Here is a 26,442-nt window from a genome sequence, read left to right as displayed (position 1 = left end):
AAAGCCCTGACTGCCCAATACTCGGACCTACGCCTCTCTTCATGCCTCTCCCAAACATCCGCACTCCGCTTCTGAGAACTGGCCAGGACACTTCCAGCTCGAGCTCCTCTCTAAGCATGTTCCAGGCTTACTTAGGCATCGATTCATGGATAAGCGTTCTGCTTGTCTTCGTACCTCTCAGTCTTCTTTCGCGGTCCTTGGATTGGGATGTAGCGCTTCGGTTTTGGTTCAGTCTCTTGGCGATTCCACCATTGGCAACCGTATGCCTTATCGTGATCCACTTTCAACCTTGATGAGTCTTGACTACTGGTCTCAGGTACTTGACAGATCAGTGCGCGAGTTATCGAAGAACCTCAGTTCTACATCTGGCGGGTTACTCGAGGCGCTCGCTGCCAATGAGGTGAACTTGTTCATCGGCATTTTGGCTCTGATGCAGGGTAAAGCTACCATCACCCCTCTTGATCCCTATTCACCCGCAGAATAGACCAGGCATTGCGCGTACAAGGATTTGTACGTAACTGCGTGAATATAGGCGTAGTATGCAACGCTCAACATCCCATTGCAGATTGTTGGGTCCATCCTAGTCAGCACACCCTTGGCACTGGGCTCTGCGTTTTTCACTGGTGGGTCTGGGAAATGAAGAACAAAAGCATAGGAGCTAATGAGCAAAAATAGCAAGCTTCATCAACCTTGAAAACCGTGCAGAGAGGACTACAATTCAGTTGTACGTGACCTAGACCCTTTTCGATGATGTATCTCGCAAGCTGACAAGCTCAAGAATAGGTCGGACTCGGTGTGTCCATTCACAATCAGAGAGACACGTAGCTGATTCTCTTTAGATGATGGTTCTCGCTTGCACCAGTAAGAACGGTCTAGTCTGGTATAGGTCATGCTGATCATGGTGTGGGATGGCATGTAGTTCTGGCGGTCCCTACAGCTCAACATATATCAAGTGGCATACTGGTTTCATCAGGAAGCAACATAGAGTCGTCCAAAACCTCTGCTTCAGGCCTACGCTTCATGTCACATGGCACTGCGATTATCCTTTTGATAACTTACTTGGGCTACCAGGCCATTCAGGTGAGCATGATCGAAACCATGATTGTCACGACGCACAAACCATACGCACAATATTCTTGTGGTATATATACAGCTCAAGGCCCGCTCAACACTATCCATGAATGAGCCGCGGCAATCCCAGTCTCCGCGAACAACTATTCTTGCAGCAACCCTTGGGTACGTCATTGTTATGCTATGAGGCAAAATTCGCGTTCACCCTCCTCATATGAAGCTTCTTCATGAATACCGCCCTCATATACTCCTGCTCCAGTATCCGTAAGTACCCAGCTCCGATATATTGCCTGCTGTCTACTGACAACATGCAGTCGTCGCTTCCGTTGAGGAGGCAACTGCCCGCGAAAACATACCCCAGGTCTTCGTCTCAGTGATCCTTCTCCCTATCGTTGTACGTCTTCCCACAGCATAGTCCTTACTCCCCGCAGTAACCCCTCTAAAACAGTCTAACACGGCGAAGTACTTGAACGCTGTGTCTGCGGCGCACCGGGGGAGCATCACAACTAGCATCGGCAGTTGCATCGACAGCGTGATCGTGAGTGGGCCCTTAGCATATGTGTTCTCTTGCTGATAGTTTCGGGTTCATAGCAATTGGCGACTTTCGTCGCTCCGGTGCTGGTGATAACTGGCTGGATGTGAGCCAATATCCATCTGTGCATTGCGTCGCTGACGCGTGTCTGGCAGAGCTTCTCGTGAACTTCCGCTTTTCTTTTCAGCTTTCCAAGTAAGTTTGAACACTCTTTGGTGCACGGTCCCTGATGCACGCGCCATAGGCACTCTTGCTCTTCATGTCTGTGTTCTCGACGCACGCAATCATTCAGTAATGTTCTTGTGCTCCTCGTCTGACTCCTTGGCTGACATCATGACGCGCCGCAGGAACGGTAAGGCTGGTCACATGGAAGGAATAATGTTCGTGGTTCTTCAATAATATTATTACCAAACATGAATAGAATACTCACTGCGGCTTCAGGTTGTTGATGTTGTACGGCATTATTGCCATGGCCCGTGCGTACCCTCTTGGCCGTCTTGGGGACAAATCATGCTCAACGTCTGCGTTACCACCAGTATGGAAGTCGTGAGTGTCTTGTGTACCGGGACGTTGCATGTGCTGCCGATAACTGCTGTCGATCGTATTTTCCATGGTATACTCTACTTTGCTGGACTCGTTGTCATGTAACTTTTAGTACCCAACCCTTTGTTCATGTTGTCGCTTGCTCCTCAGCGGCATCATCCCTGCTGTTATCGTTCCCTGTTGTATACTTTGTGTCCGCTCAATCGTCATCGTTGCATGGTCTACATGTACCTCAAGTTTCCTTAAGATTTGCCACGGATGTCCACGCACTATCCCACGTGAATCAATCAGCGCCGCGATGAGCGTGCAAGTAACGAACAAATCACACAACCGTAATAATAGTCTGACCTCGGAAGGCCAGGACACACAGTAGGATGGCACTACATTTGAGCATTCTTTCTAATTTGGCACAGCTTGTCCATAGCTGTTAGTAAAGTTGTCAGACAGGCCTTCGGACACCCAGACTTCGCGAAGGAAGTCTAGAGTCTCGCCTCATTCAATGCCAGCTATCCGACTGCGTCACGCTTCCGCTCGCGGGTGTCGTGATCTCGTTGTTCGGGTCGTCCTCCCAGGTGACGTCACCGTTGTACTTCGTCAGATACTTGTACTGGATGGCCGTGCTCGCAGGCAAGGTCACTGTGACTGCACGCCGCGTCGTCAGCCATCACGCACGACAAGAACAGCCAGACATGCACATACTGCTCCATGTCGGGTAGTTCGCGGAGGACATGATCAGGGCGTCGTCGGCCGACCAGTCCTCCAATTCTGAAACGGACCCGGTGATGTACAGATTCTCTGGTCACAATGAATAGTCAGCTGCAGAACAGTGTCTAAGACGCATAACATCCCCTCACCTCCATATTCCGTGTCGTACTCAACCTCGAACGTCACAGACACGCCGCTCGTGCTCGGGCACGACGATGTCGACAGGTTCGCTGCGCCCCAGCTGCCGTACGATGTCCCGGCCTCAGCGGCGAACGCTGTCAGCGCCGACGCGTAGCTCCACGTCAGGTCCACTGCGCTCGTCTGGCTCCCGTCCGACTTGGAGTACTGCTCGCTCAGTTCCCCGTCGGACGGGGTATAGTTCGCGACGATGAGCGTGAAGCCGTCTGCGAAGCTCTTGACCGCGCTCGTGAGCGTGCTGTACGTGCTCGTGCTCGAGTCGTACGTCCCCGCGGCGACAGACGAGTCGAACTGCTGGAAGAACGCGAGCGACGTGCTCGTCACCTCGAGGTAGTCCTGTGCGTCCCACACAATGAGCGCGTCGTACAGCTGCTCAGCGACGGCGAGCGTGCATAGGTACCACGGCTGGACACATGTTCGTCAAAGAGGATCGCCGCACGTATCATATATGCTCACGTTTCCATTATAGTATGTGTCCTCGGGGTACCGCCCGGTCGCGACGGCTGCGTCGGATGAGATGTCATCATTGATGGTGTAGATCGACCGGAACGAGTCGACATAGACCTTGAGGTTCGAGAGCGCCTTGTCCGAGCACGGCTGGAAGGTCGTCGCGTCGCAGCCGGCGTCCAGGTCGAATGTGTGAATCGAAGCCAAGACGGTGTTGGCATCCTTACCGGAGCGTCCACCGCCAGTGTTCGCGGTCACGTAATTGTCAGTAGGGTTCCAGTATGACTGTTCGGCGGTGACTTCATGAACCCTAGCATAGAACCGAACAACGTACCTACCTGCAGAAAACACAGAAGAGCCTCGGCCTGTGTCTCGTAGTTGGAAACTACAGAGGTTTGGCCGATCAAGTTCGCGAAGATGATTCCTTGCCGAAGGGAACGGTGCTGAACAGCGGTAGTGAAGAACGAGGACGAATCCACTTCCTCCCATAAGTCAAAGCTGTATGAACGCAAGTCAGTCCAGAATACAAGAAAACGAGCCTGCAGCTTTCAGCGGCGATAATGGGAGCGACACAGCGGCAAATGTCATATTCGTTGCCATTGAATTCACAAACAATTGACAAATCACACGTACGTTGACTGGTTCCAGTTACCCGCAACATAGTTGAGGTCGAGCTCAATGATGGGCCAGAGCGTGTCGGTGACATACGTCGTGTTTCCACTGTTATATAGGTACGTCGCGTACGACATGACGGCCGTCGCACGCAGAGCGGGGCCATCTGCGCAAAGTGAGGATCGCTCGCACCCAGCCCATACACTGCAGACACATACCGCGCTGCGGCCTGCCCCAGGCTCCAGTGAATGCTGTCTCATTGATGTTGAACTTCGGCTCGCCGAGTCCGCCGGTGCTCACGCTGCCGCTGGGGTTCGTGACCTGCTGCAGGGTCGCCTCGGCGGAGACGAACTCGTCGATCAGCGTGCGCAGCGAGGTGTCCTCGCCGGACGTGTACTGGTCGATGAGCGCTTTGAACGTCAGCGACGAGTCGCGCGTCCAGGTGTACAAGTAGTCCGGGTTGGACGTGCTGGGACTGGCGATCACAACGCCGGACTGTGGATCATTGCTCATGAGCACACATGAGCGGAATACCGGCAATTGAACAGCGTACATAAGCACCAGACGACTTTGAGCCGCCCGCACCGATGTTGGCGAGCACGCCGGCCTTCGCGACCGGCGACTCGGAAGCGATGTACGAGCCGACGCTGCTGGACGCCGCGAGGGCTCCGCACGCATAGGCAAGACCAGAGACGACTGTGAGACGCATTTCGTAAGTGGGGGAACACCATCAGCCTTTGCACACCCGGCCTGCATTTATAGCCTCGCGAGCATATGGCCCCTCCGGCGGCTGACATTCATGACGACGGCGAGAGCATGGTCAGGCGGTCCGGAGCCGTGGACCTGGAGACACACACAATCACAGACTCACCGTCTCTGCACTGCCATTCACCGAGGACGATCTGATGTCCCCGGGCGGGTTGCAATGCAGCAAAGCCGAGGATGATCAGCGACGAATTGAGGAGCCTGAGGAACATGAGCACCGCGCGGTCGGTTTTCGACGCGTTGCGGGGAACGCGTGCACGTGGTCGTTCCCCCACGCGTGCGAGCGCTGCACATGGGCCATCGCGCTCCTGACCTACCACTTCCGACCATGTACACTCACTCATCACAATGCTGGGCCCACTATGGATCGCATCGCGCCGTATCCTTTAAATCCGCAGTCAGATGCCGAGAGTCATGCGACTCCGCAGTTGTCGGGCACCATTTCGCTGCCAGACACAACTTCCTGCATATGATGGCTGGGTGCCGAAGACCAATGCGAATGCAGTTGACTTGCTCTCAATGGGACATCAATCATTGCTGACTCTCAGCCAGGGCTGTCGCTTTAAACCGCAATAAGGTCGGGCCAATTATACAAGTAAAAACAAGTCCGTCGCAGGTCAGCTGCGAGCGGAAGAACGACGAATTGGCAATTGTCAACAAATGGCATGTACAGCGTCAGAAATGACCGAACAGCAGCGAAGCGAGCGTCGGGGGGCAACTCCGAATGATACAACACGGTGAGAACGGACGGCTGTGGGGGACACAATCAGCAAGCTGCATGAGGGTCGCGGAAACCCACCTACACAATGGTGCGTGTATCTCTCTAGTTTGGCGCATGCCACGTGTGGGCGGCGTCCGTCACGTCTCCCTCTTCCATCTTCGCCAGGTTCTCCTCCAGGTGGGCAGCCGCGTCCGCGTCCAACCGCTCCTCCCAGTCCGGGTCACGACTCATGTAGCTCACCGGACGACTGTCAGGACCGTCCTGGCGTGTCTGCCTGATCTCCACCCATGACAAGCTGGACGACGAGCTGGCGCTGTCGCGGATCCGGCGCAGACGGTCCGGGATCTCCCCGGCGAGTAACAACATGCTCGCATGTCGCTCTCCGTAGGATGGCGGGGGCGGCACTGCAATGACGTTGTCCTCCACGTCGCCCGTGCCGACGCCGCTCTGCGCGAGCGTGGCAGCATATGACGGCAAGGACTGCCGGTGCCACGGCGCGAATGCGAGTGCGGGGTGAGGCGGCCGGCCGCGGCGGTGACGAGGAAGGACTTCGCCTGGGTGCAGAAACGCGTAGCGTTCTGCGCGCAGGCGGTATAAGCAGCGCTCGACGAAGATGATCTGCACGAGCGTCATGATCGCAAACGCGACATACACAAAAATGAGTGCAGAGCCCATGCTGAAGTTGGCGTCATTTGACTGGTCGCCTCCGCTGGCTTGCATGTGCTGGATGAGGAACACCCAGCCCGTGATCGTGCCAGCGAGAGTGAGAACTTGGAGAACCAAGAGACCGAGCGTGGTAGCACGGAGCCCGTGGAAAGTTGGCACCCGCTTGGAGTTCCAAAGGGATACGAGCTTGCTGGTAGAATGCGTCGAGGAAGGTGACGGTGAACGCTGAGTTGCTTCAGCACCATTGGACGGAGTACTACTGCTGTCAGTAGAAGCTGGAGGGACTAGTTCTGTACTAGTGTTAGGAACCGAAGAAAGAGGGGTATCCGCTGGGTGCCGTGTGGGCAATTCGTCTGCAGATTCCTCGTTACTGCTTCCTGCCTCATGTGCGGCCCCGTGCACGTCTTCGCGATACCCGATCTCGCCCTGCTTTGAGGGCAGGGGACCCGCCTGTGGTCGTTGTTCTTCGTGAGGCTCAGCCATTGTTGCCATGATTCCTGCCCCGCGCAGCGTAGGGAAAAGAAAACGTTCTCTGCTGGAGTTGAAAGGAAAGAGGGGAAACTAAGCGTGCGCCTGGCAACTTGAATGCAGAATGCGCGACATGCAACGACTCTGGGGTGGGAGATATAGAAAGAGAGTGGGCTCGGCCCAGAGAGGGTAGGGGAGAAGGCGGTGCGCAGCGGGGAGGACATCGAAATGATGTCCGTCTTGGTAGCCATAGCGAACCCGGTTCGATCAGTCCATTCTCGTGCCCTGATTGGCCAGCCGCATCCTCATGAATGAACTCAATCCAAAGGATTTAGCGTGCCGTTCTGGTCGGATTGCAGGTAGAGCGACTTAGGTGCACAGGCTGCGAATGAGGCAGTCACACTACAGCGCGGGCGGCGAGGGTGTGCGGGCATTGGCGGCAAAGTCTTGCAAGTCGGGCGGGAGGCTGAAGTACAAAAGAGGTCTTTGTACCCCCTGCTCGGAGGGTCAACGAGTAATGCAAACTTGATCCTGGTGTACTGCCGCTGCATGTATTGCTGAATGGCCTTCGAGGCCAAATATGATTTGAACTTGTTTTACGTATGCGCAAAAGGCAATGATAAGAATCGAGACAATAATGGGATATGCTATGTGGGGGAGGACCTGGGCAGGGGCGGCAGGTGCTTGCGTGATGATTTTCGCTCAGGGCTCATGTCAGTTTCATGCTGTGGCGGACATGCGCGCCTCGGATACGCTCAGGTCCGCCCCTGTTGAGTACCGTTGCCCGTGTACCTACCTCCTGGAATGGTGGCTGTAGAGTATACAAACTCGTACCTGTACATAGCCATACTTTGTGCTATCAGCGATTTTCGGAAATCCTTCTTGCGAGCGACCACTGACCCAACATTTTGTAGCTCAATCTGTAAAGCAGAGTATCCCGGCGTAACGTCCACTTGGTGTTCAGGTGTGCGAACGCGCGATTATGTCTGCCGGAGGTGCTCGCAAGTACTTACGACTATGTGACATTCGGCATACTTCTGCTCGGTTCATGGCATGCCCACGTCTTGTGTGCTACAGACTGTATGATCCGTGAGCGCCAGAGCCCATGCGAGCTTAACAAGTGCCGAGCGAGCATTGCCCCGCGTCTTCACCCGACTGTCAACAGCACCTGTGGGCTGCAGTCAGAATCCTGTGCGGTAGGTACAAGTTCAAGCATGGTCTGCATTGCCGAGCCTGGCGATGCCCCGCCCCTCGGCGCTAATTCGCGGTGCGGCACAGCCCGAGCGTGATGCTGCGCCCATTGCAACGCGTGCGTTATTTATAACACCTCTCTCCGACCCACTGAGGTCTCCATTCGACAACTCAAAACAGCCGTACGGCGGCTACCAGTCCACTATGAAGCACTTAGCCGTCCCGCTCCTGCTCTCCTTTGTCGCACTCCCTGCCGAGCTCGTCGGCGCCATCCGCTTCGACTTGCAGGGCCGCCGCGGTCCCTCAGCGCGCCACCTACACAAAAGAGGGACCATCGCCGGCAGCACATCGCTCGATGACGCAAACAACATCGCCTACACACTGAACCTGACTCTCGGAGGCTCGCAGTTTGAGGTGCAGATTGATACCGGGAGGTGAGCGCGCGTGCGGTGGCAGGCGCTGCACAGCACTGATGCCGTCGCGGGCGATAGCTCCGATTTGTATGTTGCAGGGAATGTGCCCGGCAGCAAGAATACGGGAAAGACGACGTCGGTCACGTATGCGATAGGAGAGGCCGAAGGTATGTCAGGTTGTGGCACAGAGACCGGCGCGCGCTGACCAGGCATGCCAGGGCCAATCAAGACCGCCACAATGGATTTCCTCGGGTTCACAGTGGAGAACCAGGCGTTCCGTACGTGACGCCCTGCGTGCCACATTTCCGGCGCTGACATACATCCGCGTGCAGTCGACCTGACTGCGAATTCCCAGAATCAGACAGCTGGCTCGGGGCTGATTGGTCTTGGGCCCCACACTGGCTCGCAGATCCAGGAAGTGCTGGGAAACGGCTCGGGCGACCCGCCGCTGGACAGGATCTTTCAGCTCGACAAAAGCACCCCGAACTATATTACGGTTCTACTAGGGCGCGCGGACGACCCGAAGGACCCAATCCAGGGCAACCTGACGATTGGGGAGGTGTTGCCGGGATACAGCAACCTCACGTCGCAACCTCAGCTCAACGTCACAGTCCTGCCGAACACGGAGGCGGTAGGGCAGCACTGGCAGACGCTGCTCGACGCCGATGGCATCATTGGTCCTAATGGCAAAGTGGTGGACGTCACGACGGGGGTGGCATCCACGTCAAATGACAAGCAGCTGACTGTTGTGTTCGACACGGGCTATACGCTTGCACAAGTTCCAAGGTATGACGTCCACTCCCCTTCCTTCCGACCGGCCGCTGACCGCGGAATTCGCACGCGCAGTGCTGTTGCACAGGCATTTTACGAGAGCGTGCCTGGTGCAAAACTGGTCAACGTGGATACGCTTGGAGGGCCAACATGGGAGATTCCCTGTGACTACGAGATTAACATCACGCTCAAGTTTGGCGGTGTTAGCTTCCCAGTGAATCCTCTTGACGCATCCATGAACCTCAGCGCGGCGGGCGTTAGCGGTTCTACTTGCTACGGAGGCGTTAGTCAATACTTACCATATCGACTTTAAACGTCTGCTAATGCGGTACACGCAGTTCCAACCCAATGAGAACGCCAAGAGCCCTTTGTATGATATGATTTTCGGCATGGCGTTCCGTGAGTCCTTTGTCCCACCCCCCATTGGTCTCGTCTGACCCTTCTCGCAGTGCGCAACGTCTACATGCTCATCAACTTCGGCGACTTTGTCGACAACACGACCAACACCCGCGCGGACCCGTACATTCAGCTGCTGTCTGTCTCCAACAACTCCGCACAGATCCACTCCGACTTCGTGTCTTTGCGCGGAGCCAAGTCGTGGAATCCCGGCAGCGCCATCAATACGGCCGAGGGCTGGGCACGCTCGCACCTCAGGATCGTCATCGGCGTGAGCATCGCGCTCGGCGTGCTCGTCATTACGGGCATCATCATTGCGTGCACGAGGTTCCGCCGGCGTAGGCTGTCGCGCACACCCGCGGGCTTCATGAATATGCAGAGCTCGTACCAGCCGCTGAGCGAGCCCGCGCCGCAGGAGGCGCACGACCTGCACCTCATGGGCACGTCGCAGCAGCAGTACGCGGGAGGGGGATATGCGAATCCGTGGGACTCGCGGTACTGAGGTCCTAGCGTCGGCTCGGGGGATTGTGTCGGACTAGACGGACTGCATTTTTGGCTACCTCGCTTGCGCGCATCTGTATCTCAGTCGTTGTATAGTGCTATTATATATTGACTCGCGGTCGTTAGTATTATCCTGCTTATGATCCATGCTTTGGTCCAGGGTTTTGTGGATAACATGTTGATTTTCTACTTAGTATATTTTCGTCTGTTGAGGGTTATTCGACTTGGTTTCCGATGCACATTGTATTAGCCCTGGTGGAACATGCTTAGGTATATTGTCAGAATAATTCCAGTGGCTCAGGCAGACTGTTGACACGAGTCGGATAGGAGACTCCCAATTGTTGCGAGGGAGCGCGCAGGAAAGCAACCTTTAGATCGACGTGGGACACGCAAACATTGCTGTGGGGCACGCGAATCTTGCGCGCCTCGAAAGCGCGTTCGACGCGTGCCACTTTCGCGTTTCGGCGAACGCCGAAAGCATAGAGTCTCAGATTCTCTTAGATCTCATTCAGTTCTGCTGAACCTCCAGTCAGCTTATTATTCTGTTTTTGGTACTACATCTGGAGACACGATCAACAAGATGACTCCAAGCATCGAATACTACTGTCCATGTCTAGCTGCTTCGCCGCATCCTCCTCCTCCACACTTACCCTCGTCCACATATAGCTTTCACCCACTGCACAATCTCTTCTTCTGCGAGGAATGCGACGCTGTCAGATGCAACCGTTGTGTCATGGTAGAAGTCAGCGGGTACTACTGCCCAAACTGCCTCTTCGAGGTGCCGAGTGCGAGTGTGCGCGCAGAGAAGAACAGGTGAGCATGCAGGACAGTGCAGTCGTTACTAAAGGCTACATGAGCACGCAAGATGTGCCCGCAATTGCTTCCATTGTCCAAACTGCCGCAACACACTGACGGTGGTGCCCTCGGATCCGCCGGACGACGGCGACGCGCGCATGTCCCCTATTGTGTCGAGTACGCTCGGCGAGCCGCCTTTCTTCCTATACTGCAACCACTGCCGCTGGGATTCTGCCGAGGTCGGCATCACGTTTGAGAAGCCGACAGGCCTTGCAGGTACGTCGTTCGCCCGCATTCGCGACTATGCAGACATGAAACCTGCCGTCGACAGCGCAACTACAGAAGTTCGAAGACTCCGCGCCAGAATCGCTCGAGTTCGAGCGCCTCAAGGAGCATTTTGAGCCCTTCTTACGTGCATCCTCTTCCTCCTCTTCCGCGCTGCACAGCGCCGCCGCACACCACGTTCACACAAACCCCATCACAGCCGCTGCCTCTTCTGCGCTCGCGCGCGACATTCCCGGCGTCGGGAAGTACAATCCGCTCTCGCGCAGTCGCGCCGGGCGCGACAAACACGCGCACAAGAACGACATCCCTGACTACAAGTCGCGCGTGGAGGTGGCGTCCGCGGGGATAAACGCGGGCGGAGGGGAGGCGGACGTGGACTTTATGTGCAGACTGGAGACCATGTCTGAGGTGGCTGCGCTGGAGCAGAGATGGGTCAGCAGTTGGGTCGCATCGTTGCACAGCAGGTGAGTCGCCCATTCGGTCGCTCCTTCTTCTATGCAGTCTATCCCCCGCGCAGTGACTTGAAGCCGCTCCGAATACCGCTGCAGTCCAAGAAGTCGAAGCGGTGTCCCAGCTGCCGGCACATCCTCATCAAGCCCGAGCAGAAGGCGCAGTCCGTGCGTTACAAGATCAAGCTGGTCGCGGCAAACTACCTGCCGGCGATATCGGTCTCCCTGCCGCATGCCCAAGCAGCGGTGGAGATGATGAAGCGGTCGACCGCGCTCAACAAATCCGCGGCTGCGACGACGGTGGACGAGCACGGCGCGTCGGCGGGGGCGCTGCTCGCGGGCAAGACGTACTCCTTCCATCTCGCCTTCACGAATCCGCTGTATGACCCCATCCAGGTGCGGCTGAAGAAAGCGCAGATGATGCAGGCGCCGGGCGCGGACGGGGACAAGACGCGCCGCCCGCCGTTCCAGGTGAACCTGCCGAGCTCGCCGTTCCCGGTGGCTGCGTTTGCGGAGGCGTGGGAGTATGAGGACGACGAAGAGGTGATGTTCGGGCTGGAGGAGGATGAGGGCGACCTGGACGGGATGGGGCGACAGCAGAGGGACGGGCGGAGCAAGACGCGGACGCTGGGCGTGGTGGAGAAGCGCGCGAATGTCACTGTGGTTGGCGGGGAGGTGATTCTCACGAAGGAGGCCCGGGGAAGGGTCAAGGTGCGTCTCCGGATCTAGCGAAACGAGCGGCCTGGACATTGTTGATGATATTTCCTCGACAGTTCAACATGCTGGTGTCGTACACCTACCGATCGGACGACCCTGACGGCGCCGAAGAGAATGTCACGGGCACGCCTTCGCGCTCGCATGCGTCGAGCAAGGCGCCGGAATTGAAGAACTTCTCGTTCTATACCGTCGTTGATTTGGGCCTCATCGTCCCCCGAGAGGAGTCGCGGATTGATCCAGACATATAGTGTTGCGATGTATCTTGCTGCGTTGATGCTGAGTACATGATATTCGTGGTTTTATAATATACCTACGGGGACTGCGTGGACGCGTCTAATTGACCGCGTTCAGCCACAAGCGCGTATTCACGCGTCTGGCTGCATATGAGAACGACTCCGAGGCGCTTGCAGCTCCGGACTTGGGCAGAATTAGCTTCCGTTCTCACTCATAGATCTGTACTAATAGCCGCTTGGCCCGGCCTTGGTGCCTGTGCCGATAGTCGGCTGGATTCACATTCGTTCTCGACATTGGCAGTCAGGTATGATGTTGCAATAAGGTGTCGTGTGCAGAGCCACCATGGTCAAGCAATGCTTGTACCAGCTAAGGTGCGTATCTTATATTCAGGAGCTGGAAGGGTGGAGGTGATGTCACTTTGTCGGAGGCTGTGCTGCGGGACGGGGTGGATTGTCGTGGTTGCCTAAGATACCAGATGTCCCTCCCAGATTGCCGATTGACTGTAGTTTCGGGGTCTATCCGTATAGACCATAAGTATGTACTACGAATAACCCTCGCCTCTTGTATTTCAGCATGCTAGGGTAGCTACATACGCTGATACCCATGGAGTAGTACCTCCCGTCAGCGTTATGACCTGGTTTGTTGACAGAGGAAAGCATTTGCGAGGATTGCGATTTTGCTGCCGCGGGAGGACCCCGGTAAGGTGGGATGGGTGGTTACGGCAGAGTCCAAATATACCAGAGACGGACATACTCGAACCGAGCCGGACAAGGAGAGTCGCGTCCGTCAGAACATCGCAAGTCTGTCTCTTACCACCACTGGCGTGCTGCCAGGCCATCTCTTCTCCGTCGCTCTTTAGTCCTGCCTCTCATTTGTCTCGTCTGAATGCGGTCTCTGCTTCCCTTCACTCTGCTCTGCTTGCTCCTCGATGCCCACGCTGTGCATGCTCTCAGATTCCCAGTCTCCACGCGCACATCTGCCGGACGCCGCTCAGCCTCTGGCAGCCTGGGTGCGCGTTCCTCCGATACCCTTCTCCCCGTGAAGAATACCCAGAACTCGGAATACATCACCAACATCACGCTCGGAGGCAGAGAGATACCCGTGCTTCTGGATACTGGGAGGTACGAGCGCGACAGACTTGCTCTTCCTGCCATTAACGCGCCCCAGCTCTGATCTGTGGGTGACGGGAGACGTCCCCGACGTGACTGATCTCGGTGTCTCCGAGTCTCTGTCTTACGCTGTCGGGACCGCAAGTGGTAGGCCGGTCTTTCGTAGGCATCTCTCTAAACACGAGATTGATCTTCCGTACAGGCGATGTCAACACGGCTACGCTGCAGTTTGGCAACTACACCGTAGACAACCAAGCATTCTGTGCGTAGGCACGTGATTGGCTCCGAAAGCAGGCTAACATAGCCCTAGTGCTCGTCAAGAACATTTCCTCATTTTCTGTCAACATCGCCGCCGAGGGCTATGACGGCCTTATCGGGCTCGGGCCCAACACCGGCTCCGTTATACGTGACAAGGTCGGCGATTCGCGCGGCGACAGCGTGCTGGACCGCATCTTCCAGCAGAACACGTCCTCGTCCAACTACATGACTGTCCTCCTGAACCGCTTGGGCGACCCCTCGAGCCCATCTCAGGGCCAGATGTCCATCACGGAGATCATACCCGGCTACGAGAACATCACCAACATGGCGAAGCTGACCGTGGAGAAGGTGCACAAGCTGACGGACCTCGACCAGCACTGGCAGGTATACACCGACAAGAACGGCGTGATTGGCCCGGACGGGCAGCCAATCGAGGTGGACTCCATCGTCCCGTCCGCCCCCGACGGCCAGCTTGTCGTGGTGTTTGATTCGGGATATACGCTCCCGCAAGTGCCTCGAGCCATGTCCGATGCCATATACGGCCGAGTTCAGGGCGCCGAGTATAACTCGGAAGTGGGCGTGTGGACGATCCCGTGCACGCAGATGCTGAACATCAGCTTCCAGTTCGGCGGGGTCAACTACCCTATCAGCCCGCTGGACACATCGAGTAGTGAATTCGACATGATCAATGCAGCGGGCGAGACCGTTTGTGTAGGAGCGGTAAGTGCGTAGATGGACGGTCGCGACGGGTGTGCTGAGCCGCTGTGCAGTTCCAACCGATCAGCTCTGCATTCAGCTTGCTCGGTGAATATGACATCATCCTGGGCATGTCCTTCCGTAAGTCATTTCTCAATGCTTGGCGCTCGCTGCTCAGCTCAGAGGGCCTCCGCCAGTCCGGAACGTGTATGCCCTGTTCGATTACGGCAACTTCGTCGAGGACACGAGCTCCGACCTCGGCGACCCCTTCATCAAGCTCCTCCCTACTACCAACCTCACCGCCGCCCACTCAGCCTTCGTGCAAGTACGACTGAGCGGCGTCGACACCACCGGGTCTTCCTCCCAGTGGCTACTCCCTAGCTCTGAGATGCAGCACTCGCCCGAGACCGAGGCAGAGAAGAAAGCACAGTACGTCCCCCCTCCCCCGTCTGCCCTTTGCCATCTCCCGTTCCCTCCGCACTCTGCCCTGCCCCATTCCGCTTGCTCACCCCCGCGTCCGCAGGTACGAAGAGTACGTGCTCAGCCGCTGGCCCGAGATCTTCGTCGGCTGCCTCGCGTTTGTGCTGATCGTCATCGGGATCATCATCTGGCGCTGCTGCGTGCGCCGCAAGCGCGCGCGCGCGAAGGCGGCGGGGCTGCTCCCGACGAGCGCCAAGGACGGCAGCGGCGCGCAGCCGTACCGGCAGCTGGCGGACCCGTCGACCGCGACGCTCGTGGACATGCAGAGCATGGAGGGGAAGCACGCCGAGTATGCGCGCGGCTCGTACGCCTCGAGGTGAGTGGCGGGCGACGCGACGGCCCGCGGTGTGTCCGTGGGGGACGGCCTTGGGGGACATTGCTTTGCCTATGTGGACAGGATGTCTTAGTACGCTCATGTTGTAGCCCGCCGGAATCTCTAGTCGACTGCACGTATTTTTGTGCTATAATGCCATCACTTTGTGCCTTGTGCGTATTTCTGACCCGTTGTGGTGGAGGAGAACGCGCCGATCCCAGGAGAACGATATCGACGGATTCGGCCTAGTCTCTTTTCTTCCATTCTGCCAAGATCGACATAAAAGTGCGTACTTATTCCTGTTTTGGCGACTCTAAGGCTTGCAATGACGGCGTCGAAGGGGGGCTGTCGCAGGCTGATCGAGGGTGCCGACGTCACGCACCTGAGGGCGGCAGGTCGGGAGCGTAAATATGACGCGTCGGGGGCGTACACCTTCGAGAAGCTGAGACATTGACAGTTGTGGAGACGTCGAGTCTCGCTTGTCTGTGCCCGGGACTGGGCTTCCATCCTCGTTTAGAATATGTCTTTCTGTCTCGGGCTGCTTTCGATCTATTGCTATACTGTGCGTCATTCACTCCTCCTAGGTTTCGTGTGATGTCACTCGTGTCAAGGCCTCTCTGTACTTATGAAAGCCTGCGTCGGTGTCGAGAAATACCATCTTCCATCTCTCTCTCGAACCACGACCGTCTCTCACTTTCTCGCACTCTCGCACCTTCTGCGCTGGTACGGACGAGTGGCCCGAGAGTCACACGTACACGGTGAGTGTTTCGTTCGTTTGTTGCACCGTCGATTCGCGCGCTGCCTATCGGACACGCACAGTCGCTCGCGCGTAGTTATTCGGGCACGCATCGTCGCTACCATACCTCGCGCGTCGTCGTTCGGACACGCATCGTGGTTGAGTATCTGATAGCGTCAGCGCGCGTATATTCGACGCATATAGTCAGTCTATCGCGGCCAAACATACCTTATTTCGTTCTAGCTAGCATATAGTCACACGACCCTTCGACCATCCTCGGACGACGCTGCTCGCATCCCTCCCACACCGTACAGGGGCCTCACGAGGTAGATCAGGAACGACAAGTACTTGAGTTGTCCACTGAATGAACGACGAATAAAACAAAATGTGCGGTCTATACACGAACGCGATGCTGGTCAGTCTAGGTTCAATATATCGAAGCGGAGATTGTGCGGGTACATGGTAGTCTGTCTGGGAAGAGCACGGCACGTACGGCGGCAGTCACAGCAGACTCGTGCACATTATAAAGACGGAATGAAGCGGTGGTGAGAGCGGGCATCGTGATCGTTCTATAGCTAACTTCTAGATCCATGTCCGTGGTCAGGCTGGCATGAAGAGCGGAGAGGAGTGCATTTCTATGGGGTATCCAGGCGAGGAGCAAAATTCACAAAAAATACATGCAGTCAGCCTTCGCAGCGCGCACATGCGGTCGCAAAATGGTCGAAAGGGAGTCACGGGCAACGCCAGCGGCAGCAGCCAGCAGGAGCCCGACCGCCACCCGCTGTCACGAATCACGCTCGTGCGCCCTCAGGCCCGTCGCCGCCGCAAACTCGCTGAACCCGGGCAGCTCCACCCGCTCCCTCTCCCTGTCCTCCATCGCCGCGTCCTCGCCGCCCCGCGGCAGCTGCGCCGGCCGGCCCGACGGGCTCGACGGGCTCGACGGGAGCTTCAGCGGCGGGAGCTTGATCGGCGGCGAGCACGCGCGGCTCACGGGGACGCTGAGCGCGCTCGCGGGCGCAGGCATGCTCGGGAAGTCCGGCGGCGGCGGCATCTCCGCGTGCGTCGGGTGCGCGAGCCCCGTCGTGTGGCGCGCCGCGCGCGGGTGGATCGGCGTCATCCCGAACGCGACGCGCACCGAGTGCGCCAGGTGGTGGTGGTGCGGGTGGTTGTGCGTGTGCGACGGCGAGCGCGCGGGCGGCGACGGCGCGCGCGAGCTGCACGCGCTGCCCGTCGAGCTCGGCCCGTGCGACGCGAGCGAGTACGGGTGGCTGCGCGGGCTGCTCCCGCTGCTGCTCGGCCCACTCGAGAGCTGCGGCGTCGGCACGCCCGGCGTCGTGCGCTCGTGCGTGTACGGCGCGTGGAAGCCGCCCATGGACTGTCCGAAGTGGTCCGAGGGGTGCCCGCCGTATGCCCCGTAGGAAACGAGGTCGCCGTGGCTGCCGCGCTTCATGCGCGCGGTGAGCACGCTCGAGCGCGGGGGACTGCCGGCGACACTGGCCGCCTTACGTGCGCGGGAGTCGTACGGGTGGTCGTCTACTGGCACTGGCGCGGCGCCGTCAAGTGTTGGCGGCGGGAGGCGAAAGGGGGACGTCGCACGCGAAGGCGTACCCGAGTGTATGTTCAGGGTACGCAGGCCGCCGAGGAACGGACTGGTGGAGGGCGTGACATACTGGGACTGGGGGTGCGCGAGGTGCTCGGGTGGCGGACCCTGGTGGGGACCCAGCGGAGGCGCGTGCGTCGTGTGCATGGGTGAGTGGACGGGATGCAGCGAGTCGGAGTCAGAGCTGATAGGTGACGGCGAGTCGTCGTGTCCGACATGTAAGCGTTGCCGGTGCGGGGCACTGGCAGTATGGTATGGATGCGCCCGCGGCCCATGCGCGTGGCCGTGCGTCTTTGTGTGCGCCGGCGGCCCATCGACGACGTGTCCAGACGCATGCGGGTGCGCCGCGAACACCTCCCGCCGCCCAGACAAGCTCATTCTGCGCCCGCTTCTCCGCGCGTCACTCGTGCCCATCGGGACATCCTCCTCCGTGCCCCTCTCCCGCTCCCGCGAGGTCCCGAAGTAGCCTTCGTCCGTGCCCACGCCATGCGAGTTCGCCGTCATGCCGTGCCCGGGCCGCCAGAATGGCGTACCGACGGGGGTCGGCCCTGCGCTCTTGCTGAGCCTGCCGTGTGTCGCGAGGACCTCCGCGTGGCGGACCTGCGCCTCATACTCTGCGCGCCGGAGCATCTGGTTGTGTCGGATCTCGTAATCGGCGCGGCGGAGGGCCTCGGCGCGCTCGAGCGCATACAGCTCCTCCATCGCGATGGAGGAGAGCGCCGAGAACGCGTGCTGCTGTGAGACATGTGGCTGGTCCACCGCATGCGAGTGTGGGGGTGAGGGCGCGGCGAGGGCGTATGGCGGCGAGGGCGGGGCGACGCGGCGCGGATGGTGGTGACCGTGCGAGGGCTGGTGGTAGGGGGCATACTCGTACGGGGCGGAGTCTGGCGGGTACAGCGCGGTCGGGCGCGCGTAAGACTCGTCCTGCGGAGAGAGCTGTCAGCATGCTGCGATGAGAGTATGGCAGGATCTGGGCAGAGCCTGCGCATGGCATGTCGTCATCGGCGACTGAATTGGCGACGAATAAGGCAATGGCACGCCCCGAGAGACGCGGAGCCCCGCATTCCTCGCCGGGGACCCCGACGCCCGGCTGCCTGGCGCAGGCGACTGGGGGTGGCACTGCGCCCGCGCCTGCGCCTGGCACGACAGGGCAGGCGCGCACACACGCCTCGATACGGGAGGCAACCTGAAACAGATGCATCGCACTGCTCACCTCGTCGTCGCTGTTCGCGCGGCTGCGCGCCTTCTTCTGCACACGGGCCCGCTCCATCACCACTGCTACCTCTCCCTCGCGGTCGTCGGCGCCCATCCCCTCGTCGTCGTCGTAGTTCATCTTCGCCTTGCCCTTGCCGCGGTGCGCGCTTCCGCTCGGTCCGTCGTGCGCCCCCTGATGCGGGGTGTGGAGGTGCGGGGTGTGGTTGTTGTGTATTCGCGAATGGCGCGTGAGCTCGTCCGAACGCGAGAACCTCTTCTCGCAGCCGGGGAATGAGCATTCGAATGGCTTCTCGCCTGTGTGAGTACGGATGTGTCGGGTCTGGGAGCAAAGCATCAGATACCACTGTTGCTGGGGGTGTAGTGGCTGACAGGGTACTCACTTGGTGTTCCAGTCGACTGAACGCACGACCACACAACGGGTAGGGACACTTGTATGGCCGAGCAATCACCTTTTCCTGAGGAGGTGGAGGTGGGGGTGGGGGTGGGGGAACAGAGTGGTCCAAGTGGTCCATGTCCATCCGCTCGACTGCCATAGGGTGAACAAGGCACAAATACGGGGCCAAGGCGGGAAGCGGAGCAAAGGAGGGAAAGGGGTAGTAATATATGTATGAGCGGCTGAGCGGTGCCGTGGCAAGGCAAAACGACGGATGCTTACGGAGAAACCCTAGATGGCTATGACAGGACAGCGAGGGGTGTGCGATGACACGATTGTGGGCCTGACAGCGGCAGTCAGATATGAATGGGCCGGGGCAGGCGGGCGGTGATGACGGTGGGGATGATGGACAGTCTGGAATGCGATGCAGGGGTGCAACCGCAGGCGAGGACGTCAGTCACGTAACTGCGTGTGTGTGTGTGCGCTGGTGTGGTAGGCCGGGTGATGGAGCAGCAGCGTGCGCGGTGTCGTGATATGATATGCGGTTATAATGGGGTGTGCGTGTGCGATACCGGGCGTGTGGAGGCTATCCGGGGAAGCGTGCGTCTGGGTGTGTGCGTGGGGTGCGGGCCGGGGACGCGGGGGCTGGCAGTGGCTGGAGCACGAAGCAATAAGCACGGGCAGACGTAAGGTTCGTGATGGGGAAGCGCGGCAAGGGAAGAGAAGCTGCAGGCGGGGAGGCCGCAGATTATCCGAGCGCAGGCCCAGAAGTCGCTGAAGCGAGCTGAAGATAGCGGGGGAAGGGCGCACGATAGCGGGCAGCGCGGGGGATGGTGGTGGTCGCGGTCAGAGATGCACAGGGCGAGGCGGGCACTGGGCAGGACCCGGGACGTGGGAAGCGACGCAAGAAAATAAATTGGGCGGGGAAGGCGAGAATCTCTGACCTGAATCTGCCCCCGCACTGTGCCCCACCTGGAGATGATCTGTCCGGGCGTCCCCTGGACCGAGATGAAATGGCAAAAACGCACTCGGGGCACGACGCGAGCTTCGGTGATCTGCGCGCGGGCGCCGTCGTGGGCGGTGGTGGCTGCGCTGGACGAGGCGTTCGACGGAATGCGTGCGCAATGCAGCTGGCGGCGAGGAGAGAGAAAAGAGTGGGAGATCGGTTTCGCCCTGGATGGAGGAGTGCGTCCTCTTCGGTCCGCATCCTAACCGGGATCGGCTGACTAAGCATGCGCGTCCCTCCGTTCCGTTCCTAGATCTCCGAAATCCGCCCGCCGAGATGCCATCACTGCTCTTTCTTGTCTTCCCGCCGGCCGGTCTGTTTCACTCCCTCTGGGTCTGCAAATAACAGAGTGGAAATACCAGCGCTGCTGCTGTTGCGCTGGTATGTCATCGCAAAGAGAAGCCGGCAATGGGTGACCACGCTGTGCAGAAGACGCAGTGACGGCACTTGCCGGCGCCCTTGCGATAGACGCCCTGCGCATCGCCAACAAGGACAGGCGACGATCTCTCTCATCACCGAGCCAGATATCACGAGCCTGCCCAGGGGACACAGCGTCGGGTGCAAACTCGGACACCGCTCGGCACATGCGTGCATACAAATCCCTGCTGCAGCCACCTCGTCGCGGTCCCGCCCATGCGCACCACCTCCTTCGCCGCCGCCCACGCCTCTCGAGACCGCCAGTCTGGGGCCCCGGACTTCGTCTCGAGAGGGCTCGACTCCCCGCGGGGTCCCCATGCGCCCCGCGCTGACTCACCAACACCCTGCATATCTCGAATTATCGCGAAGCCTACCATGAGGGAGCTTTGCGAAGGGGGTACGTTCTCCGGCTTCAATATCTCCCAGCGCAGCGACGTTCGCAGTAGCGGCACAACCATTGTCTGCTTTGGCCGGCTGCACCCCCCACCCCACCCCCCGCGCTCCCAGCTCTGAACTCCTGTCAGTCTGGACGCTAGTCTCGAGCGCCGACCGCTGATCGTCCAGCATGCGCGCGGTCTGGGCTCGGCCCTCTCCCGCGCACTACGCGCAGATAATCAGCCCGGCCTTGCTGGGTCGCCTATCTCTCTCTATCGCGCAGAAATGACGTCTTTGGCACCCGTTCGTGCGATATTCCCGCATAGCTCGCGCACGAACGTTTGAGGGTGCCGGCGGGGGGAGACTTTCCCGCGAATGGCCCATGCTTGCACACCTCTTCGTCGGGCGAACATGGTTCTGACCCTTCATAAGCTCAAGGCCAGCTGCTGTCCAGACTGCATCCAATTCTGTTAGCCTTGTTCCTGTTCTAGCGTCGTTCAACCTTAAAGAGCACTGAACCTTAAAACACATATCTGCCTTAGCTCTATTTTCGGCACCTCTGGTCATATAGGCCCTATACTATAGGAAGTTGCCAAAGCTGGTGACCTTGAAACTGCCACCGTTGTCGGAGAACAAGCGTTACACACGGCAAAGATCTTTTGAAGGCACACTGGCTATCCACGGTCATGAGTACATGAGACCGTGCCCCTTACTACGTTGCCATTTAACGAGTACACAGCGTAGGGATCGCTGCTTCACACTGAGGGTTCGCAGATAAGTAGGTGACTGACGGGTGAGTAACACCCTCTCGCAGCGTAACATCCGTTTCTCCATCTTGTACTGCTCTGTCATGCCTTGTGAGTAGCTGGTCTTGTGCTCCCTCTCTAGGTGGGGTTCTGACAGAGTACGATCATGCTCGCCAGTGCATTGCGCTCTCGTTCCTGAAGCCCAATTACTTGTTTACGTCTGCTTCCATCACCTCAGTCATTATTGACGAGGCATCGGAGTTGCAGATCCTCGTTATAAAGACAGCAGTGTTCCAATAGTTTATTTTGCACAGAATCCCCCGCGACCGTCTAAGGCACGCCGTCAATCGACTGTCACCGCCAGTCTGGACTCCCTGCAACCTGCTGGGCGTGAACACGTTCTTGGCCCCGTCATACCGCCGGCACATCTAGACGGCTCGGTGCCAGTCCGTCGCTCTCAGGCCCGCCATCCCCGTGCCCGGGGCTTGTCCCGTCAGGCCGCACAGTCATCGTCCCGTGACCTTCCGCGAGCCGTGCGTCGATCAATTTAGCATCAGCCTCCGCACGCCCTCTTGTATTGCTGCCACGCAGCCGGCGGGCTTCATAGCACATACACCTCCCCACCTGACCCTCGCCCCCCATGCCGCTGCAGCCACCGCACGCTTCCGTTCACAGAGCCGGCAGGAACGCCCCAGCGCCACTGCCGCGACGGCGCCGTAACTCTCAGCACCTCCGCACCCCGCAGATAACACTCCGCGGCGCTCCCAGGGTCCCCCCCGCCTCCCGCGCTCCCCAGGAAAACCAAGACCGCCCCACGCACGTCCTTCTGCGCTCCTATCTCCGCATCGGGTGGCGCAGGTCGCACACGCGGCACTCTGGAGAAGATCACCATCGATTGGGTGTGTGGGAGCCCGTGCGCACGGTGCAGGGATCCAGATCGCGACCCTGGACAGGTCGGGGGGCGACCGGCGTGGTATCCGGGGCTGCTTGGTGTTGTTCTGGGCTCCTGCCCCAGAATAGGCGGCGTGATCAGCGTACAGAGCCGGTACGCACTGCATTTGTGCTTGTGCCTGGAATCCGTAGGCGGGCCTGCGGCTTGCGGGAAGCAACCCATGGCGCATGCGATCCCACGCCCGGACAGAAACTAGAAGAAAAGAAAAGACCCGGACGCGGGTTCTTCCCCAACGGGGCCCCAGAGTATTCATCGTCGAGCTCTCACACAAGCTCACAAGCTCAACATGATCAGCATCCGCGCAGTTCTCCCTCCCTGCACGAAGCATGGCCCGCCTTCCGGATGCGGGTGCCCACACGGTTCCCCAGCTTCGCCCTGGCTTCCTCGCTATGGAAGGAAGTGGAGCTATCCCCCCAGACTGGGGCGCGGCCAAAAATAGCGCGGGCTGCTCAGCCCTTGAATCTTACGGGCGGAAGGCCTTCGACGTGCCCGTCCAGAACGCACAGCATGGCGCACGCCCCGCCACCCTGCCTGCGGCGCCGAGCTGATGCGTTCTGTGCGTCGTTTCCCTGAGGCTCCTGCGGCCCGTGTGTCCGCGCCCGCAGCGTCCCGGGCCCGTGCGCGTGGGCGGTCGCAGCAGCGTGAGGCCGCCGCCGTGCATGCGTGGCCTTGGGCGTCGTCCAGATGACCGTCCGCATGACGATACGTTGCGGACGCCGCCGCTCGCCTCGTGCCCACCCGCTGTTCCTGATGCTCCAGCACACCAACACGCAATGCAGCCCGGTCTGACAAATTCAGACCATGCGACTCGCTGGCACGCCGCGGGCGGGCGAAAGGCGGATGGTCGCCATCTTCCGACGCTGACAGGCTGTTCCGCCGGGCGCGCGGCCTTGCGCGCGCCTTCTCGATTGACCTGTTGTTGGATTCTCATTTGCACTCTCTCCAGTGTTATGGCTACTGCACTTGTTCCGCGGACATCCGTCGATCCGCCAGCCAGGGTCACCGTGATACACACAAGATTCGTGTTTCTCCCGTGTCTATGGCTCGAGCTTCCCTGAAACCGAAACCGTTGTTCTGCGGATGCGCCGTCAGTGCTTCACGTGTGAGCGGTGCATGATATTACACATCAGGTTCGATGTGCCCTCCGTTGTGTGCATGCATGACTCAATATATCACCCCATCGCCGCCGCTCGTGTCTTCGGATTTCCCCGTTGCGCCGCTTCACTGCAAACGCATCCTGTTGCAACCCTTTTTGACTTTGCCATTCTGTCATATTTGTAATGCGCCGGCGGTGCAACGACGTCCGTGGGCGCAGCTCCCAACTTCCATAAGCCGCAGTTGCATTGGGTTAGCAATTTGTCAGATATCGTCGCCGCCGGCACATTCTCGGCCTCGAGCGTGCGGACCGTCCCTTGTATTTGAAACGTCTTCCTTCTTTGTTGACAGCGGGCTAGCCCGGTCCCCTTGACGGTGCGACTCGCACACGACCTCGTTCATATATAGAACCGTGCTGAGCAGTGGCCCAGCGCGTCACCATGATTTCAAGCAGCCCGAAGTATCGTACACGGCGGCACCCGATACATATCTCTGACCGACCTGGGAACAAGTATACCACTCAGGCTGTTGCATTTGAAAAACGTTTGGATTGTGGACTTCCCACCAGACGCTAGGAATTGTAACCGTGCGACGACACAGTATCATCGCAATTCAAATGCATGCTCAAGCCCTTCTCCAGGGCCCGGGTCGAAGCTGCCTTCTACGCATCGTGCCTGACAACAATCAGAGGGGGTGCCGCTAGCACTAGAGAGGGTGACTCGTCGAGTGGCATATTTGTGTATATCCGGCGACGCTCTCTGTGTTGACAACGTCCCACATGCTTGTACGGCCGCCCCTCCGTCAGACCTGCAGTCGCTTGTGTGCCCCCACATCGAAGGGTACGTGCAATATGCCACCAATAAAATTCTGCATGAAGGACACTCTTAGAGTCCGATGTGCCGTTGTCGGCGTCCCCTCGCGGAGTACGCACACGTTCGCCGTTGCGTGTTTATGACATCTCACCGCCAGACCGGACGCGCCCGAGATAGCCACCCATTTTATTTAGACTAGAAAACATTTATTGCACGACTATTGATTAAAGAGGTTCAATAATGCAGTTAGGAAGGATCTCCTGTGTGTGAATAGTACAACAAGCTCTCCACATATGATGGGCGCATTTCATGTGGAACATGACGAAACGTAGGTGTTCTCCATATCCACAGGGGGACTCCTCCAGGGCCCTAGCCTCGAGGTCGTGGCTGCAATAGTATCGCCTTGCAACGAAGTATTCGAGTCCCAGCTGGGAGTAGAGGGGCGACGGACTCAAACCCAGCTTGTTACACGGATGACACGGGCGGATAGAAGTATCCGTTGCGGCGATGACTCCCGGGGGTCTGCTTGACCATCACAGGGCTACCTGCGCATATGTCAAGTCTTGCTTCTCGCCGTCTTCAGCTCAGCTAACTCGGCAAGCAGTTTGGCACGCTCGTTGAGTAGGGCGAGTGTGTACTCAGTGGGAGAGTTGTGTCGCGTGAGGATACGACCTGGAGGGGTAGCTCCAGTGAGGGGCGTCCGTGGTGTGGATACCAGATTGCCATAGGCTGGGGAAAGCAGATCTACGGAGTGAGGTCTATGAGCCTTGAAAGAGCGAAGTTCAGATGCGTCATCAACGCGGTGTACCCATCTTGTGTGGCGCACGGGGGTAGAGCTCGGACGTATGGAGGACAGTAATGGTTCGAGGGGCTCTGGGGGGCAGGCGCAGTATGTGTCTTCGGTCGACTGACTGTCCTGAGACATGAATGACAACTCTTCGACTTCGTGGATGCAGCGCGGAGCGCGCCTCCGGGCTCGAGTCTGGCCCGACGAAACCGTTTGAGAGCCCGGATCGAACAGATCTGCGTGGGGCAGGGGGGCTGGGGGAACGGAGAGACTCGATGAGACGGTAGTGTCCGAGCCTGCTGGTACTGTGCGCGAGAGCGATAGATACGAATGGCCCGTGTTTGAGGCCGTGTCGGATGGTAAAGACGGCGATACAGCGCCGCCCCGCATGTCTCGCTCGGCGCTCGCTGTCTTCACAAATCGCCCAGGGCCATCCTCAACAGGCGTGTCTTCGGGTAATACAGGTAGCAGGCCCGTCGTCTTGCCCAGCCAGCACAGCAGCTGACCGATGAACACGACCTCGTCCCACTCGCCCGCCGCAAGACGCCGCGGGTCGACGTCGCTGAGGCCAACATCCATTTGTATCACGTCTCCCTCCAGTACGCCGAGGAAGACCTTCATGGCCTGCACCCTGGAGGGAATGTCGCGCGACGCACGGGTGGCGGGCGGGATGTCGAGTCGCGACTCGAGAATACATTCGAGGACAGCGACGAGCAGCGAGGGCGTGAGGTCGAACGGGGACTCGAGCACAATGGCAGAGAGGCCGAGCTTGGCGAGGAGCTGGTTGAGCGAGGAGACGAGCGTGTCCGCGCTGCTCATGTTTGTTCACCACCACGGTGGCTGATGGGCGACCTGCTCGATCGGCGATTGGCGCTTTACAGCTACCAGTCGTCCGAAGTTGTTTGGCCAAAACGCGCTGTAACAAAGATGCAGACCAGGACACATCCTGTGGGTCTCAGAAAACACCATATTTTGTAGAGATGCGGGGACTG

The 26,442-nt window shown here is 58.7% G+C and overlaps 10 protein-coding genes across 10 annotated transcripts; 5 read left to right on the top strand and 5 right to left on the bottom strand.

Moving 5' to 3' along the window:
• Positions 1 to 41: 41 nt before the first annotated feature.
• POSPLADRAFT_1148968 (hypothetical protein) lies at positions 42 to 2,153 on the top strand (the record flags this gene model as incomplete). Its single annotated transcript, XM_024486241.1, has 12 exons — positions 42 to 260; positions 317 to 437; positions 485 to 510; positions 566 to 627; positions 978 to 1,080; positions 1,154 to 1,236; positions 1,331 to 1,335; positions 1,386 to 1,465; positions 1,520 to 1,609; positions 1,663 to 1,709; positions 1,759 to 1,798; positions 2,025 to 2,153. 12 exons carry the CDS (start codon positions 42 to 44, stop codon positions 2,151 to 2,153), a joined length of 1,005 nt encoding a protein of 334 aa, XP_024336481.1.
• Positions 2,154 to 2,406: 253 nt separating this feature from the next.
• On the bottom strand, positions 2,407 to 4,827 carry POSPLADRAFT_1171912 (carbohydrate-binding module family 20 protein). The gene is made up of 8 exons (XM_024488156.1): positions 4,662 to 4,827; positions 4,327 to 4,603; positions 4,130 to 4,274; positions 3,835 to 3,994; positions 3,506 to 3,781; positions 3,001 to 3,454; positions 2,846 to 2,941; positions 2,407 to 2,788 (listed from the first exon to the last, which is right to left on the bottom strand). The coding sequence occupies exons 1-8, from the start codon at positions 4,815 to 4,817 to the stop codon at positions 2,643 to 2,645; spliced, it is 1,710 nt and encodes a 569-aa protein (XP_024336480.1). The 5' UTR covers positions 4,818 to 4,827; the 3' UTR covers positions 2,407 to 2,642.
• An 869-nt stretch (positions 4,828 to 5,696) lies between these two features.
• Positions 5,697 to 6,868, bottom strand: POSPLADRAFT_1183355 (hypothetical protein; the record flags this gene model as incomplete). The annotated part of the gene is made up of 2 exons (XM_024488995.1): positions 5,896 to 6,868; positions 5,697 to 5,841 (listed from the first exon to the last, which is right to left on the bottom strand). The coding sequence occupies exons 1-2, from the start codon at positions 6,750 to 6,752 to the stop codon at positions 5,697 to 5,699; spliced, it is 1,002 nt and encodes a 333-aa protein (XP_024336479.1). The 5' UTR covers positions 6,753 to 6,868.
• A 1,255-nt stretch (positions 6,869 to 8,123) lies between these two features.
• Positions 8,124 to 10,001, top strand: POSPLADRAFT_1149056 (hypothetical protein; the record flags this gene model as incomplete). The annotated part of the gene is made up of 7 exons (XM_024486259.1): positions 8,124 to 8,353; positions 8,411 to 8,499; positions 8,551 to 8,610; positions 8,665 to 9,118; positions 9,179 to 9,386; positions 9,442 to 9,502; positions 9,553 to 10,001. The coding sequence occupies 7 exons, from the start codon at positions 8,124 to 8,126 to the stop codon at positions 9,999 to 10,001; spliced, it is 1,551 nt and encodes a 516-aa protein (XP_024336478.1).
• Positions 10,002 to 10,580: 579 nt separating this feature from the next.
• Positions 10,581 to 12,549, top strand: POSPLADRAFT_1183348 (hypothetical protein; the record flags this gene model as incomplete). Its single annotated transcript, XM_024488994.1, has 5 exons — positions 10,581 to 10,813; positions 10,866 to 11,071; positions 11,127 to 11,544; positions 11,598 to 12,240; positions 12,303 to 12,549. 5 exons carry the CDS (start codon positions 10,581 to 10,583, stop codon positions 12,492 to 12,494), a joined length of 1,692 nt encoding a protein of 563 aa, XP_024336477.1. The 3' UTR covers positions 12,495 to 12,549.
• Positions 12,550 to 13,280: 731 nt separating this feature from the next.
• Positions 13,281 to 15,515, top strand: POSPLADRAFT_1171901 (hypothetical protein). The gene is made up of 7 exons (XM_024488155.1): positions 13,281 to 13,601; positions 13,648 to 13,736; positions 13,792 to 13,851; positions 13,900 to 14,567; positions 14,618 to 14,684; positions 14,741 to 14,972; positions 15,067 to 15,515. Exons 1-7 carry the CDS (start codon positions 13,366 to 13,368, stop codon positions 15,341 to 15,343), a joined length of 1,629 nt encoding a protein of 542 aa, XP_024336476.1. The 5' UTR covers positions 13,281 to 13,365; the 3' UTR covers positions 15,344 to 15,515.
• A 971-nt stretch (positions 15,516 to 16,486) lies between these two features.
• Positions 16,487 to 19,420, bottom strand: POSPLADRAFT_1075269 (hypothetical protein; the record flags this gene model as incomplete). The annotated part of the gene is made up of 3 exons (XM_024482799.1): positions 16,487 to 18,596; positions 18,886 to 19,206; positions 19,268 to 19,420. The coding sequence occupies 3 exons, from the start codon at positions 19,418 to 19,420 to the stop codon at positions 16,857 to 16,859; spliced, it is 2,214 nt and encodes a 737-aa protein (XP_024336475.1). The 3' UTR covers positions 16,487 to 16,856.
• A 670-nt stretch (positions 19,421 to 20,090) lies between these two features.
• POSPLADRAFT_1048178 (hypothetical protein) lies at positions 20,091 to 21,479 on the top strand (the record flags this gene model as incomplete). Its single annotated transcript, XM_024479458.1, has 3 exons — positions 20,091 to 20,425; positions 20,878 to 21,125; positions 21,385 to 21,479. The coding sequence occupies 3 exons, from the start codon at positions 20,091 to 20,093 to the stop codon at positions 21,477 to 21,479; spliced, it is 678 nt and encodes a 225-aa protein (XP_024336474.1).
• Positions 21,480 to 22,405: 926 nt separating this feature from the next.
• On the bottom strand, positions 22,406 to 23,454 carry POSPLADRAFT_1149456 (hypothetical protein; the record flags this gene model as incomplete). The annotated part of the gene is made up of 3 exons (XM_024486304.1): positions 22,406 to 22,948; positions 23,034 to 23,174; positions 23,224 to 23,454. 3 exons carry the CDS (start codon positions 23,452 to 23,454, stop codon positions 22,406 to 22,408), a joined length of 915 nt encoding a protein of 304 aa, XP_024336473.1.
• Positions 23,455 to 25,219: 1,765 nt separating this feature from the next.
• POSPLADRAFT_1149709 (hypothetical protein) lies at positions 25,220 to 26,269 on the bottom strand (the record flags this gene model as incomplete). Its single annotated transcript, XM_024486341.1, has 1 exon — positions 25,220 to 26,269. The coding sequence occupies one exon, from the start codon at positions 26,267 to 26,269 to the stop codon at positions 25,220 to 25,222; it is 1,050 nt and encodes a 349-aa protein (XP_024336472.1).
• Between the last annotated feature and the right edge of the window lie 173 nt (positions 26,270 to 26,442).

Source organism: Postia placenta, assembly GCF_002117355.1.
Source record: "Postia placenta MAD-698-R-SB12 unplaced genomic scaffold POSPLAscaffold_11, whole genome shotgun sequence".
Lineage (NCBI taxonomy): Eukaryota > Fungi > Basidiomycota > Agaricomycetes > Polyporales > Adustoporiaceae > Rhodonia > Rhodonia placenta.
The sequence above is the reverse complement of the archived record's forward strand: the minus strand, read 5'-3'. Positions and strand labels throughout refer to the sequence as shown.

Bases quoted from the DNA above. Each gene is read 5' to 3' on its own strand.
- POSPLADRAFT_1171912 (XM_024488156.1), bottom strand. From the start codon at position 4,817: ATGCGTCTCACAGTCGTCTCTGGTCTTGCCTATGCGTGCGGAGCCCTC. The intron at 3,995-4,129 runs GTACGTGTGATT...GCGTTCATACAG, and splicing joins GGTAACTGGAACCAGTCAAC to CTTTGACTTATGGGAGGAAG. The intron at 2,789-2,845 runs GTATGTGCATGT...CGCGGCGTGCAG, and splicing joins GAACTACCCGACATGGAGCA to TCACAGTGACCTTGCCTGCG.
- POSPLADRAFT_1171901 (XM_024488155.1), top strand. From the start codon at position 13,366: ATGCGGTCTCTGCTTCCCTTCACTCTGCTCTGCTTGCTCCTCGATGCC. The intron at 13,602-13,647 runs GTACGAGCGCGA...AACGCGCCCCAG, and splicing joins GTGCTTCTGGATACTGGGAG to CTCTGATCTGTGGGTGACGG. The intron at 14,973-15,066 runs GTACGTCCCCCC...CCGCGTCCGCAG, and splicing joins GAGGCAGAGAAGAAAGCACA to GTACGAAGAGTACGTGCTCA.